Here is a 15,490-nt window from a genome sequence, read left to right as displayed (position 1 = left end):
AGGTGTGTACCACCACACTTTTTTTTTTAAATGGATGACATATGACCATAGTTAGCAGTGAACCTAGCTGTACATAGGTCTGGACAGCGGTCCTATTAGAAAATGCCACCAGGCCCCTAGGATGCTGAGGAGGTTAAGAGGCTCCTGGCCAATGTTGGCTGGATGAAGTCATTACGGACCTCAGACCAGCCCCTCTCCTTCTCCAGTTTTGTCCTAGAAGGCAATCATAGCCCTCTACCACATAGCGTCATTCCGCTCCAATATTCCTCGTGCCAGGGAAACCGAACCAACCAAATCCTCCTAAGGAAGAAAACCAATCTCCGAGTCACAAAGGGCCACAGTGGCTAAAGAGCTGCATCTCACGCGTCACAACGCTTGGGCACACGCTTGCCCAAAGCTTCGGGAGAAATCCACTATCCACGTCACTGCTCCACTCCACCCCCCAAGGACCAAATTCCGCTTAGAAAAACAAACCGCGGGGCTGGAGAGATGGCTCAGTGGTTAAGAGCATTGCCTGCTCTTCCAAAGGTCCTGAGTTCAATTCCCGGCAACCACATGGTGGCTCACGACCATCTGTAATGATGTCTGGCGCCCTCTTCTGGCCTGCAGACATACACACAGACAGAATATTGTATACATCATAAATAAATATTAAAAAAAAAAAGAAAAACAAACCGCAACATCTCATCAAAAAGGAAACAACAAAACAAACTTTACTTGCATTTAGCCATTAATAAATAATTTACAGTATGTACACACAGGTCGCAGACACGTGGACACAGTGAGGGGTTCCCACTTCCAAGCAGAACGTGATCAAACACAACCAAAATAAAGTGCTTCAATTTTTTTTTTACTTCCAACATAGGGATAGCTTAAAAAAAAAAAAAAAACCAAACCAGCAGGGAGAAGGGGCTGGGCTGAGCCCCTCCCAGCTACCCACGTGGCAGGGGTCAGGACCTCTGGGAGAGAGAGAGGCAGGTTCTGCAGCCTCCTGGCCAGTGTATGAGAGGTCCCTGGAGAGCAGCAGAGGGGTGCTGCAAATGTTGAGTGGGGGGCTAGGGTGGGCTTGCAGGGTCGCTGGCTGGGCGGCCCATGGGGCCAGACACAACACCACACTGGTTCCACGGGGGCCTCCGGAACAGCAGCAGCAGAGATGGGAACGGCTCTGGGCTCCGGGGATGGGTGCTCACCTTGAGCAGAAGGAAAACTAGGCTCCCAACGGCAGGCCTCTGGCCATGTGGCCAGAGCTTAAACGAGGGACTAGCGGGAGGAGATCCTGCCGGGGTGCAGGTGTTGGAAGGCCTCTTAGCTGCTGCTCTTCCCACCAAAGACTCCAGGCAAGAGGGCTGGGGTGGGGAATGGAGCTGCTGACCAGCAGTTAGGGGAGTCTAGAAGGCAGGTGAGAGAGTAGAGGACAGGGCAGGCCAGCTGGCCCTATCTACTGTGTCTGCTGCTCGTGCCCTGAGGCCCCAGGGCCCCTGCTGAGGGGCTGTACACCTAGCAGGGTGTGTGGTGGTGGGCGGGGGAGGGCGGGAACTGGAGGATCACTTTTCTGCTGAAACATTCAGAACCAAGCACTTGGATTTCTTAAGTGCAATGGGAGAGGGGCAGAGGGTGGAGCCAGAAATGGGACTGGAGCCCGTGAGTGGCACTGTTGAGACCTCAGGCCAAAACACACCTTTCCTCCAACCGTGGGGGCTTTGCAGGCAGGTGCCTGCGCATGGTACCCTGAACTCACACCCACAGTGGCCGGACGCACGGGGAAGTCTCTCTGTAGCATGGGATGGGAAGGGACCAGGAGCCTACAGACCACAAGCTTACATCTATTGGTTAAAGATGCCGAGCGAGGACCCTCTGGGGGCCTGTCATACTGCTCAGAGGCCCTGCCCCGGGAAAGAACGGTGTAGATGCTTCAACCTCACTGACGTGGTGGCTGGGGGTGTACCCGTGGGCTTAGCGTGTGCGAGTGTGCTTGTGTAACAGTGTGCGTGCGCGTATGTGGGAAGGCCCAGGAGGCCCAGGGTAGGTGGGTATGCAGCAGTCAGCTGGGCCCGTCTCAGTGCATTGTGAGGGTGTGGAAGGAGCCGACTTTCCCAGTGTCTCTCTGGTAACGGGGTGGGGGTCTTCAGCTTATGGGGGCTCTGGCTTGCACATTCACACGGTGGGGTCAGGGTGGAGGGTTGGTCTCCCTCTCACACAATTCTACTGTCACAAAACACAGCACCAATCACCACAACCTTGTCACGTGCACTAAGAGAGAGAGAGAGAGAGAGAGAGAGAGAGAGAGAGAGAGAGAGAGAGAGAGAGAGAGAGAGGGAGAGGAGAGAGAGAGAGCTGTCCCAGGCCCTGAGCCCCGGCCAAAACATTTGAGGATGGCCTGGTATAGGTCATCAGCTAGAGGCCACCTCTGCTGCTGAACGGTGCAGAGAACACGGGGTCACAGAGAGCCCACCTGTTGGGCTGCATCCCGAAGATGACTCCTCGGGCCCTCAGACAAGAGAAGCCGGGGGCGAGAGGCCAAGGCTCCTGCACCTCCCTCTGCATCCAAGGCGGCCAAATGTCTACCACAACACGGGCAGCAGGGCCAGAAGTGTGAGGGGGCCAAGGAGCCCCTGGGGGGCCAAGGGGAATGCCGCGGCCGCAGCACCTGGCAGTTCCCGAGTCCTTTCAAACAGGTGGAGCTTGTCCTTGTTGGAGTGGAGCATCTTGCCGTCCTCCAAGGCATAGTAGGCAGCCAGTGTGAAGTTCACGTCACCAGTTGTGAGGAGGTCAAAGACACAGGCCTGGTAGTACAAGTCTTCGACAGGCAGCTTCTCCTTGCACTTGGCCACGGCGGTCTCATACGGGAATGTCTCGGGGACCACAGGAGAGGGGCTGACAGCCGCCGGCCTACGAGGGCTTTCTGCGTTGGCCCGGAAAGCCTGGAAGTCAATCTGCTGGTTGAGCGGGCAGCCCCGCAGGCAGAGGTAGAGGCCTTGGCTGTCGCGGTCCTCCACGGCGTTGACCACCTCCTCGGGCATTCTGACGGCAAAGGTCAGGTAGCGGCCTACCTGGCGGACCACGATGGTGGTGCCGATGTACTTGGCCTGGATCTCCACGTGCTGGCCTGACACCTTCTCAGTGATCTTCAGGCTGTTGGCCCCATGTTTATCTCCACCATTCTTGGAGCCGTCCGCAAAGGCAGATGGGAGCTCATCCATCTCAGCTTGGTACACTTTCTGGTCCACACACTCTGGGAAGTTCTTGAAGATGATAGTGAGCTATGGAGAAAGGGACAGAGGAGAGTGGATTAGGATCTGGGGAGGTTTTAGGGAACTGTGGTAACGGAGGGGCACGGTGGAGCTTCCCTTCTCCATAGTGGTTGTAGTCCAATACCAATCACACTGCTGAACACTGTGATGTGAGATGCCCTTCTGTATATGTGTGGCTTTTATTGGTTAATGAATAAAGCTGCTTTGGCCTATGGCAGGGCAGAATATGGCCAAACTAAAAGAGATATACAGAGAACACAGGCGTGAAGGAGGCAGATGCCATGTAGCTGCCCAAGAAGCGAGAGGTAGCAAACCATAAGCCTCATGGTAAAATATAAAATAATAGAAACGGGCCAATTTAAGATATAAGAGCTAGCAAGAAAGACGTCCAAGCTATTGGCCAAACAGTGTTGTAATTAATATAGTTTCTGTGTGATTATTTGGGTATGGGAGGCCGGGAAACGAACAAGCAGCCTCTGTTTACAACACTTAATATTTTTCTTTATAATTTTCTTTCCTTTTTTTTTTTTGTAATTGTTTCTTTGTTTTGAGACAGGTTTCTCTGTGTAGCTTTGGCTATCCTGGAACTTGCTTGTTAGACCAGGCCTGGAACTCACAGAGATCCATCTGCTTCTTCCTCCTAAGTGCTAGGATTAAAGGCGTGCACCACCACCATTTCCTGGATTTTTTAGAAAACATACTAAAATTACTTAGAAAAACTTTAGTTCACTATCCTAACTAAAAAAAAAAAAATAAGCTCATTCACTATAGATAGCAGCAAACCATAAAGATAAAATAAAAAATAAAGTTAAAATTAAAAGGACCAATTAAAAATAAAAGATCCTAAGTCCACTATGGTCAGGCCAAAATGCTGCTCCCCCAAACACCAGACGCTCATTCATTCCAACTATGAGTGTGGCATAAGGGGCTTGGTAGATGTCTTTGGGTGAAGGAGAGTGAGGTGGAGACATACTGGATTATCTGGTGGGCCCAAGGGTAAACACAAGCGTCTGCAGAAATGAGACTTGTGTTGAGGGGGACACAGCCAAGAGAGAAGGCAGAGTGAATAGGAAGGTGGAGAAGAGAAGGGTGCAGCCACCAGCCAAGGGATGCCAGCAGCACCAGAAGCTAGCTAGAAACTGGGGAAGGACAGCCCTGCTGACACCCTGATTATCTGGCATGGAGAACTGCGATGCTCGGTGGGTGAAATCCATGCGTGTGAGGATAGAGGTTATGGTCCCAAGGCAGTTTTGGGGGTCACTTCAAGCTGGGGAGGAGGAAGGTGGTTGTCAACCAAAAACAAAACAAAACAAAACAAAAAAAAAACCAAAAAACCAAAAGCCAGAGGCTTCAGGCTGTGAGTTACAGCTCCTGTGCAGGCCAGAGCACAGAGGTCACTTCCAAATGGAGCCTGTGGTCTGCAGGTGCCGATGTCTGGGTAAGGCCAGTAATAAGTGTTCTGAGAGCCACAGACACGTCCTGTATTTGGCATTCCAGGTACCACAGTTCTTATCCCTAGTCTCCTGTGGCAGTCCAAGGGCAGGTGACACCTCCGACTCTACAGAGATGCTCAGGGAGCTGTGGTAACTTGCCTGAGGTCACAGCCACAGAAGGCAGGGCTAGGATTAATTTTGGGTTTCTAACCTCTGGGTCACAACCCCTCTGACAAACCACAATCTCCCCAAAATATTTACATTACAATTCATAATAGTAGTGATAAGACAGTGATGAAGTAGCAGTGAGGATACGCTTATGGGAGTCACCAAAACACGGGGAACCCTTTAATAAAGGGTCGTGGCATTAGGAAGGTTGAGAACCACGACCACTAGCCTATGCCCATCTGAGGGCAACAGGAACCTGGAAACCCAGCCTGAAGCCACGGAGAGAGGTGGCATATGGGGCAAGGTGATACCCAGAGCTGTTCCTTGTCATCCCTCCAAACCTTGAGTTGTTCCTTCCCAGGCTCAGTTACCACTCTCCTCTGTGTAGAACAACGTTCACTCCTCATGAAGAGGGGGGTCTGGCTAGCTAGCTGATCGAACTCCAGGGGGACACTGCCCCCACTTCTATCTGCTGCTTTTAGGGACCCAGGAGAGGGAAGCAGTTGCTGATGGCACACGGGGACTGGCTGAGGTTGGATGCTCTGCCCAGCTGCTTGGGAGGCGTGTGTGGTAGCTAAAGGGGTCATGGTAACAGCCCGAGAAGACTCCCGAGGTCACGGGCAAACCTGGGGTTGCTTAGTGAATCTCTGGTCCAGTAAGTGTAAGGATAAGAAACCAGAAACACTGCTTGGGTGGTAGAAGAGCCAGAGATGCGGGGACCGGGGGTGACACACAGTGCCTGGCTGCAGCTCCAGGTGGTTACAGATGCAGAGAACCTCGGAGACCCAAGTAAGCAGAGTGTCAGCAGGATAGGGTAGTGGAGCCTAGGGGCTTCTGAGCACCTCAGGCTAAGGAGGCGGCGACGAGTGTTGGGAGCTGCTGGAGGAGTCCCTCAGTTCAGCACAGTTCTGTGGGTGCCTCATGCTAACCAGATAGTACATGGTAGCAACCAGGGGTCCTGGGATCCAAGAAGACATGGGGTCCCGTCTTTTTCCTGTGTCACAGACTCACAGGACATTAGGAGGGTCATCAGTCAGGCTACATCAGGGGCTAGGGTACTCTGGTTTTCTTGGGGGTGGGTGGGTTCCTTACTCCATAGAAATGCTAAAAATCAAACCAAAATAACAACAACAAAACACTAAACAACAACCCCCACCCCCAATGAACCAACCAACCCAACCCCAAGAATCCTACTCCAACATCTTTTAGATTCTATTTGTAGAATACAATCTGGTCTAGATCATGCTAATATTTTCCTTCTGACTTGAAAAGAAACAAGAACCTTCATACAGCTATGGTAGCCTGGGTTCAGGGTGGGGTCCATCTAGTATGACGACAGACCAGCTGCGTTCTATTGCTTTGTGAGAGAAAGACTGGGGAGCCCTGAGTCCCCAGAGTGTGAGCCCCAGTAGGCACTGGCCACACAGCTTCCTAAGCATGGAGACTCCATTTCCTGTTTCCTCCCTAGGGCTCCCATTTCCAGTAGGCACTGAGGATGTCAGAGGAGGCTGGAGCCTGTCTCAGCTGCAGAGTCATGCCTCGGGCCACTGAAAATGAAGCTATTTCTGTCCCTGACCTAAGAAAACGGTGACTCCATACAGTTCAGCTTCTGCTTTTCTTCCTAGCCAACAGCCTGTCCACTGTGGTGTGGAGGCACCTGCAGGGATAAAGGTGGCCCAGCCAGGGTGGTCTGGGAAGTGGGTGGTCCTGCTTTTGGAAGGACGGACGGACGGCAGGGTGAGGGAGGCCGGTGCTCTTACTCCGTGTACAAGGCCACACAGATGCGGGGAAGGGGGTCCTGCCTTCCAAGTGTCATCAGTCTCCGCGGAACAGGAAAGGCTGGTTTGGCTCGAACCGCCATCTCTCTTGGAGACAGCCTCCTGGAAGGCTGACAGGCTGCCTGACTCCTTGGTATTTGTGCCAGGGACGCAACCACAAGTAACAACACGAAGGGGGCCTGTCGAAAGCCTGGCAGGCGGCTGCCGGCCTACCATGCATGGATGAATCTCTGCCTACGGTATCCTCCTTCCCAAAGGGGCCCCCGGGCCTCTCAGTGCCCCCCCCCCACCCAGCATGAGAGAGAGAGAGAGAGAGAGAGAGAGAGAGAGAGAGAGAGAGAGAGAGAGAGAGGAGAGAGAGAGAAGAAGTACACAATATAACAGGCTTCTGAGTGCTAGGGTTAAATAAAAAATGGTGAAGGTGGGGGGAGGTAGAGCCGAGTTCCTGCCTCAGAGCCTCGGTTTCTTTGCTTATAAAGTGGGCACAACCAGCCAAACTGGGACGAGGCAGTGGATGTTGACTAACGAATCTGCTTTTTGGTAGAAAACCCTACTTGGTTTGCCCTTGAAGATGGGGGCGGGGCAGGAGGGCTACCAGCAGCACCCTGGGAATGTACAATGTCCCTGTGTGAGGTTGTGAGGTCTATGGGGCCAGACTTCCTGCATGCGACTTCTGGAACTGAGGGTGAGCAAGGCCACCAGGTAGTGAGGTCAGGGTAAGGACCAGTTGGGGTTAGGCTGTTTCCGGAAAGTTTGGGGGGGGGTGTGCAGGGAGAGGGTGGACACAGCTGGAGCTAGAGTCTAGGCTCTGTTGAGAGGAGGTCCCCAGAGACTATACTAAAGTCTCTCACATCCCTTGCTTCCTATGTCCCCAAATCCCTTCCCTGTCGTGATCTGGGGCCAGCCAGCTCAGGGGCAGACCTTCCCAGTTCCCCGAGCAGAGTCAGGGCCAAGGCATCCTTCTGTCCTAACACCCCGTGCTGGGTCGAGTGAGGAGCTGCCAGCGGGGAGGGGACAGCATAGCACGACAAGGTGGGCAGTGAAGGGAGAGTCCATGCTGCTGGTTGAGAGAGCACCCACACATACACTCGGGGGGCAAGAGGCTGCAAGAACAGGCAGAAAGCCAGGGCACTGGAAATCAGCCACTAAGGTAGCTCCTCTGGGGCCCACAAGGCTCCCAGTCTGGTCTGAGTCTTGAGCTTGGCTTGGCCACACATACCAACACTGTCACTGTCTGGTCTTCTGCAGTGCCTGATGGGGGGTCGGAGAGGTTTCTGCCTGCTGAGATCAAAGGTCTGGGTCACCGAGGAAGGACTGGTCTGGTCAGGCTCTGTCACACACCCCATACCGTTCTGGGAATCCTCCATGTTAGTCTGGGTGGGGAAGGCCTCCCGTTCTAGCTCAGCCAGTTCTTTGGTGCCGAGATCCCTGCATCAAGCCTGCACTAGAGTGGACATCCAAAAGGCAGGCGAAGGAATCGAACGCAGCACAGAAACAAGTGAACAACGAATTCCCTAGGTTTGCGGACAGCACTATCGTGTTGAGGGCTGGGGTCTAGCTGTACCTCACCCAGGTGTGTTAAGGCCACGCACACTGCCTCACGGCACGCTGCCCAAGTTCCAAGGTGGCAGAGGTCCAGGCCCAGCCTCCCTCATCACACACAGGTCTATGTTTGGGCTCTGTAGTCACAGTGGGTGATCGCACCTTCCTAGGTCAAGGGGAGCAGCAGCTACCTGGTCCCCCATCCCCTTTGTATCCTCAGGTCTCCCTGGGTACCCAGATGCCAGCCCTCAGGAGCCCCCCGCATGGGGCAGGGAGACTGGGTCCGGTCCGGAGCTGTGTTTCTTGCAGCTCTTAGCAGTCACCCCGCCTCAGGCTTTCAGCGTTCATTTATCTTGGCTCTGGGGAAGGAGGGTGGTAAGCAGCTGAAAGCTGCAGGAAGGTGTTTGGATCCTTGCCTGAGGCACCCTTCAGTCTTCTAGGGGCCAGGAGGGGTGTGTACTGGGGGTGGGGGTGGAGAAGAGCGCTTTGGCCTCAGATCCACTGCCCTCTAGACATCCTGATCTGGAACTATGAACCCAGTAGGGCGATGGTGGTGAAGACCTATTTGTTTTCTACTCAGTGGGAGGGCCCAGAATGAGACCTTCTTTGCTAGGTCAGGGCCACCAGAGCAGAAGGAAGTGGCAGCGATGGCGCATTTTTTTTCTGGTTGCCAGGTCACCTCTAGGGTGTGGCGGGGAGAGAAGGAACAGAAACAGCCTTGTAGGCCAGCCTGGCCCTGCCTAACGTGTGGTCTCACAACACATTCCTCCTGGGGAGATAGACCCACTGTCTCTTAGCCAGCCTGGGAGCCTCAGGGGGCTCTGGTGGCAGAGCTGGCAGCACAGAGGAGGGCAGATGTCCCCAGTGCCTGGCAGCACTGCCCCCTCACCCTTGGTATCTTACCTCCTGGCAAGTCTGAGGTAATCTGGGGTTGGTAGGAGTATCCCTTTGCCTGGGAAATGGGGTCATATCTCAGCTGTCTCTGGCTCTGGCTGGGGAGCAGGACTTAAGATCTGACACCCCGACATGGAGCCCTCCTTGGCTTGGAGAATGAGTGGCCTTCAGCTGGCTCCGTGGCAGCGGAGAACATGCTGGGCTCAGGCGCTGTCCTGGCTGAGGCCAAATCCTAGCTTCACGTTTCCCACCAACTACATTTTGGGTGGAGACGTTCCTCTGCCTCCTGAGAGGTAGTGGGGAGGGACACATGAGTTGGGAGCGGGGAAAGGAGTAGAAATGATTTAAATTCAGTACCCATGCATGAAATACTTAGAAAAGTTGAACAAATAAGCAAATAAACCTATATATTTTATATGCTAACTTCTGACACTGGAGTGGTGGTGGTGGGGGTGTCATGATTCCCTCATGAGCTATATCTAGAAGTCTGAGAAATACCACACAAGAGGCAGAATACAGACAGTTGTAAATTGGTTTATCTCCTGACAAGGGATGTCCAGAACATTCCTTTCTAAACCATTTGCCTCATTAGTGACAGTAAGAAGCCAGCGGTAGTTCCAGGACAGGCTCCAAAGCTACAGAGAAACCCTGCCTCGAAAAACCACCACCACCATCAACAAAAAGACCCCAGCTGTGCCGGAGGCATCTGGTACCAGCAGAGCCTTAATTAACAGTGTGACCCTGCAGGCCCGGCCAACCCTTGCATATACCCTTACCTTGCTGGTGGCGGTGGCGGCGGAGCCGGGCAGCACAGGCGTGTTGGTGACTTGCACGTTCAGGTAATTATTGTCGATGAGCGGCCAGGCGCCTTGCACCTTGCACGTCTGGAAGTGGTCGGTGAAAGTCCTGAGGTGCGGGTCCCCAAAGAGGCCGCAGTGAGTGTAGTTGGGGGCAGCTGAGTGCTTGTGAAAACTCTTCTCGTAGTGGCAGATCTCGGGGCTATCCGAGCGCTCCTGGCTGTCGCCGGCTGGCGGGAGCGTGCGCAGGCGCGGCTGCGAGGTGGGTCCATCCTTGGAACAGTTGTGCTGGTTCATGAGGTCCTCTATGCCATGGACAGCTGAGTGGTAAGCCAGGTCGCCCCGGCAGGTGCGGGCTGTCCGCCGCGTGCACAGGGCGTAGGTGCGCAGGGCCGCACAGAACTCCGGCACGTCGTCAGACGCAGGGGCGTGGCTGCCCGACGTGGCGCTCCAGAACTCAGAGTTGCACTTGAGGATCTTGCAGGGGGTGATGGCTATGGAGAAGAACAGATGCGTCATCATGTTGGGACCCTCTTCTACAGACCCCTGTGGGTCAGAGATGCAGGGAGGCCTCACCTAGACGGTGCCACCTATCATCCACGCCCACCGATCAGTGAACCGTAGCGTAACTTGCCCTATGTAACCTTCCAGATTCTTCTGCATAGCCTGCTATGATGAGGAGGGTTCAGGCAGATGGGCCAGATGCAGAAAAGGGCCAGCATTTGCATTTAACAGGATGGCGATTTTTGACCAACCATCCTTGGACATAAAAAAAAAAAAAGTCAATACATAAGAAAGAAAACAAGATACGTCTACTTCAGGGCCATCTCCAAAAAATTCTAAGCAAAGAGCAAAAGGAAGATGATAGGCATTTAAACCCCACTGTTAAATATATGTCCCCATTCCTGCCAGAACAAGACCTTGCAAAACTCTCTACATCTTTATACTGATTTGAAATAAGGAATGACAGTAAAATGTATTGTGTGAATGTGTTGACTGGTAGTGACCTATCGCGCACACAGCCGTGGGGCCAGGAGTCCCTGCTCACCACAGCTGTGCGGTAGAGACCACCTCAGTGCATTCCCCAGTGCCTCCACCAGGGCGGAACAATGACACAATACCAAAATGACTTCAGCTTTTCCTGGGGGAGCTTTCCGGTCACACTGACGACCCCACCTCGCTCTCTGGAGGTCCTGGGTCCTCTCCGACAAGGCACTCCAGAACTCGGAGTTGCGCTTATAAAGATCTTGCAGGGGCTGATGGCTAGCTGACTAGTTCCCAGGGACTGTTTCTTAAGGTGGGCAGGGAACACCGTTAAATTCAATCAATGTGGGCTGCTACATTGTATCCTGTCACAGAGGAACTGGCTTCTCTTTCCAATGGTCTGGGAAGCTGACGGAAAGCGTTATCTTGAATCTGTCTAGTTATTATTATTTATGAGGGTGTGTAGACCAGGTTGGTCTGGAATTTAGAGATCCACCTGCCTCTGCCTCCCAAGTGCTGGGATTAAAAGATCACCACCACCTGGCTCTAAATGCTTTCTTTTAATAAGAATTGCCTTGGCCATGGTTCTTCATAGCAACAGAACGATAATTAACGCATGAGCACAGAAAAGTCAGTCTCCATGAGACTCAGGCTTTCGGCTCAGAATCAGGCTACCCGTGTTTCTGAGATCTTTGGTAAACAAGCTCCTTTGGATTGTTACCGGTTGAACATGCTTTTCTTTTGGTTTGAGAGGTCATGTGTTTATGTGAGCATTAGGGAGAGCATTTAATAGCAGACGTCCAGTTTTCCCACCTTTACAGTTTTATGGAAACTGAAGGCTTGCATCAGGGCAGCACCAGGTATGGGGGTGCATATTCAGAATCGGAGCGCTTGAGAGGCAACAGCAAGAGGGTTGCATTTGGTGACACAGTGAGATGCTGTCTCAGAAAACAATTGAACAAAATAGGACCAGTGCATCAGCCTGGGCCATGATCCACTGGTGCCTGCTGTTTGCAGGGCGATGACAGCCAGGGAGCACTGTGAGACTCCGGGAATCCGTAAGGTGTGCTCCTGACATCCACAATCCATGGTGCCCGAGGGCCTGGCCTGGGTGGACATAGGGACGCCCTGGGCGTTGCTCCTCTAGATGGAGGGGAGGGGAGGCAACTGGTACTTGGCCTCCGACTGGCCCAGTGCTAGGAGCAGGATGCTGGCTGGCCCTCCTGCTGCCTCAGAATCCCAGAGCAGGGTACATGAGAAAAGCGCCACAGACAGGGGGTCCGCCCTGCCTGGAAACTACACGGGGGTCCATTTTACCTCACCCTCACCAGGACGGAGGGAACGAAGGATGGAGGCCCTCGTCTGCTCATGCCCACACCCTCCTTCAGAGCCAGCCAGCTTCAAATCCGGTTGGCTGCACAGCTGGGGCTGGCAGATGGCAGCCGAGGTCACTTATCTGGGACACTTGTTCCCAGGAACCTAGGTCTCCATTGGCTCCTGGGGACACGACAGGACCCTAAGTGGACTTCTTTGTCCCATGTATTCTATTTCTCAGCCATGTGGCGAATGTTCTCCATGCTATTGCCCAGGACAAAGGGCACAGAGAGGTCTGAAGGTGATGTGGCCTATGACGTGGCAGGCAGCGGAAGGAAGACATTGGCCTCGATTTCACTTCTGAGGGTAGCTGTGAGGACCCAACTCTGTCTCAATTTCTTTATCTTAAAAGAACTTGCCTTAAGGGCTAACTTCAGATTGAATGTCATCCTAATACTTTGTCTTTGCTAGCGAGCAAAGGAAGAAACTTTGGGCTCTTTGCCAGAAAGAAAAATGGGGACACTTGTAACTTCTCCACCCAGAGACACTCAGGGGAGTCTGCGTGTCAGCAAACAAGAGACCCATTGGTGTCACAGGTGACATCTAGTCAGCCTCACAGAATTGGGGTCACAACTTAGGGGGCCTTTTGGATTCGGGGCAGGCATCCAGGGTCAAACCCACAGTTGTGTGACCTCCTTGAGCAGCCATCATGCAATGGGGTGGGGCGGGGTCCAGAGGTGCTGACGATGCCAAGCCTGCAGAACTCAGGAAAGATGATCCAGGAAAGAGGTTTGTGTCGTAAACTTTGCTCAGTTGTCATTAGCACTGCTGGTGTAACTTGGAGATTTACCATGGCTGGATGTGCACACGCTCAGTGGCTCCAGGACTTGCTACGGCCCTCAACAGACAGATAAAAAAGGTGCCCAGGCCTTGGATAGCTTTTCCTCTTGGGTTTCTTGACACAGGCAGGATGTAACCACAGCTCTCAGTTCCCCAAACCACTGTCATCTCCCCTCTGAAAAACCAAGCTGCTTTCATCTTAGGCTTTCACTATTACCCCGGAGGCAGGAATTTTTTTTTATCTTCATTTTACCAGTGGGCGGCCTCAGGGGGTGGAGTCGCCCTGGGTCACAATGCCACACGTGTGTTTCAGCTGTGCACTGGTTTTAGGACTGCTTCTCTCTGCCTCTGCCCCCAGCCCTCAGAATCCACCTGTTCACATCCTTCAAGAGCCAGGGTTACAGACCTGCTCTGCTGTGCCTGGCTGTTACCTGAACGCCTGGCATCCGAACGCAGATCCTCAAGCTCACACAGTGAACGGTGCACCTTCTCAGCCCCATTCTATGCTTTCCCAAAATGCACTTACTACAAGTCCTTCCTCAAGACACCGTCTGAGATGACCGGCTCCCCAAGGCCCCAAACACCGTGATCTGTTGCCTTGCCTGGTTCTGTTGTGGCAGCACAAACTGATTCTGCGCCCTCCCAGCAGTAAGGCTTGTGGAGGGCTGTCGGACGCGGAGGCTGCTGAGAAATGACCTATCTTTGACTCTTATGCTGCCCCGAAGCTTTGAGACCATAAGCCAGCCTTGAGGGGCCTCCCTGGAGCTTCAGAAAAAGGCTGAACTCTCCGATGGTGGAAGGAGACATCAGAGTTCAGAACAGGACAACTGCCTATAAGATGATCCGGACAGTGGTAAGTCGGAGCCAGAAGTGGGTGTGCCCCATGAGTGCCCTCTGCTACCTCTTCAGAGGGTAACAAAACTCTCTGGGGTCTGTCAACCTGAAGTGATGTACGTACAGCTGTTATTTCTTAAGGACCTTGGGGAGGGACCTCTAAGATACCACGACTGGACTGTCTTCATAGGTAGCAAGCTGAGAGGCCCTGATATCTACAGAGGCATCACCCTTCACCCCATGTCCTCTGTTCTAAATCACCAACTACAGGCCTCTTAGGGGTCAAGGGACCTATAGCCAACTTGGCCCGGTATCAAAAGCAAAAGCGGTGGGGTCCCCTATCAGAAGTCCCCAAGAGACTGCCTTTTTATGTGACAGATACATATTTCACAAATATATGTTTAAGCAAAAGATTCCTGGCAGTAATCTGGGACTTCTGAGGACAATATTCATGGAAGCAGAAGAGTCTGGGAGTATGTAACATATCTTACAGCAGCTTGTACAAACAGAGGGCAAGGCAGCCTTTCTGAGCCAGTCCCTCAGAGCTCTCTGCATGGCAGAAAGGGACTCACTGCCCCAGTGGCAGGTTACTGTTCCTTTGTGGGTATGGCATGTGAGTGGCCCCACCTCACCCGGTGATGTAAACGTTTTCCTAGTTCTTCTTTCTAAGAAAGATATTTTACATGTGTATATATATTATGCATGCGTGTGTGTGTGTGTGTACACACATGCTGTAGTCCATATGTAGGGGTCTGAGAGAACCCATAGGAGTCCTTCTACCCTGTGGGTTCTGGGAAAGTAGCTCAGGTGGTTAGTCTTGGCAGCAAGCACCGTCAACCTTTTGAGCCATTTCACCAGCCTGGTTTTTCTCTTTCTAAGCATTCCGGGACTGAGGATGCTTCCAGGGTCTCTTTGATTCCCGCTGCCTGGTGCTCTATCTCACCAAGAGCCCAATACTCTGCAAAGCTCGCGAGACCTTGTGTGCTTGGCACATTTTGTTTGAGCCCAGGTTTCTTGAGTCCACCAACATTTAGGATTAGCTACTGTCCCGAGAATGACAACTGGACAAACAGGCGAATCCAGAAGCTTGCAAGGACAGTGGCTCTCCCTGAACTTCAGGTAATCCAACAGGAAATCCCCGAACCTGTCCTAAAATCCCAGGATGCAAGGTAGAGGACTTGGTTTAAGAGGTGGGGCTAATGTTAATGTTCGCAGAACAAGGTGGGCTTCCAGACCAAGCTAGGTAGAGGGGACCTTTGGGGCTCAGTTTGGGGTCCCCAGCAATCATATGAACTTTTCATCAACTTATGCCTGGTTCAGCAGAGCTAAGGCTTCAGTGTGAGCTACTTCGTGCCCCAACATTTAGTCCATCTCAGGAGACCCAGGCTGGCCTTGAACCCTGGATTCTATTGTTTGCATTTCCCAACTGCCGGTGACCTTCGGCGTGCACCACGCCCGGTTTTGCAACGCTCACTTAGCAAGGTGCACCGCGGAGACTCAGAATGTGGGAGTCTGAAACTTTCAGTTGTCTCCAAGATACACAGCTTTGCTAGGGCAAGCTAGCTCTCTCTGTTCTGGACACTTCCAGCTGCCTCTCAGAGTTCCCTCTCTGCCCTCTTCTAGAGCCACACAGACATAGGCTAAAATGTAACCAC

At 52.9% G+C, this 15,490-nt stretch overlaps 1 protein-coding gene across 2 annotated transcripts in view; it reads right to left on the bottom strand.

Annotated features, from left to right (window-relative positions):
• Window positions 1–687: 687 nt before the first annotated feature.
• Window positions 688–15,490, bottom strand: part of Rgma (repulsive guidance molecule BMP co-receptor a) — a 41,072-nt gene continuing 26,269 nt past the window's right edge. For both annotated transcript variants that reach the window (XM_075952491.1, XM_075952492.1), the window contains exons 3-4: window positions 9,843–10,357; window positions 688–3,260 (exon numbers count right to left, since the gene is read on the bottom strand). In XM_075952491.1, the coding sequence (XP_075808606.1) occupies window positions 2,562–3,260; window positions 9,843–10,357 (1,214 nt within the window). In that variant the 3' untranslated portion in view covers window positions 688–2,561. The remainder of the gene's footprint in view (window positions 3,261–9,842; window positions 10,358–15,490) is intronic.

This window comes from Microtus pennsylvanicus, chromosome 18 (genome assembly GCF_037038515.1).
Source record: "Microtus pennsylvanicus isolate mMicPen1 chromosome 18, mMicPen1.hap1, whole genome shotgun sequence".
Classification (NCBI taxonomy): Eukaryota; Metazoa; Chordata; class Mammalia; order Rodentia; family Cricetidae; genus Microtus; species Microtus pennsylvanicus.
Note: the sequence above shows the minus strand (reverse complement) of the source record. Positions and strands in the feature narration are given on the sequence as shown.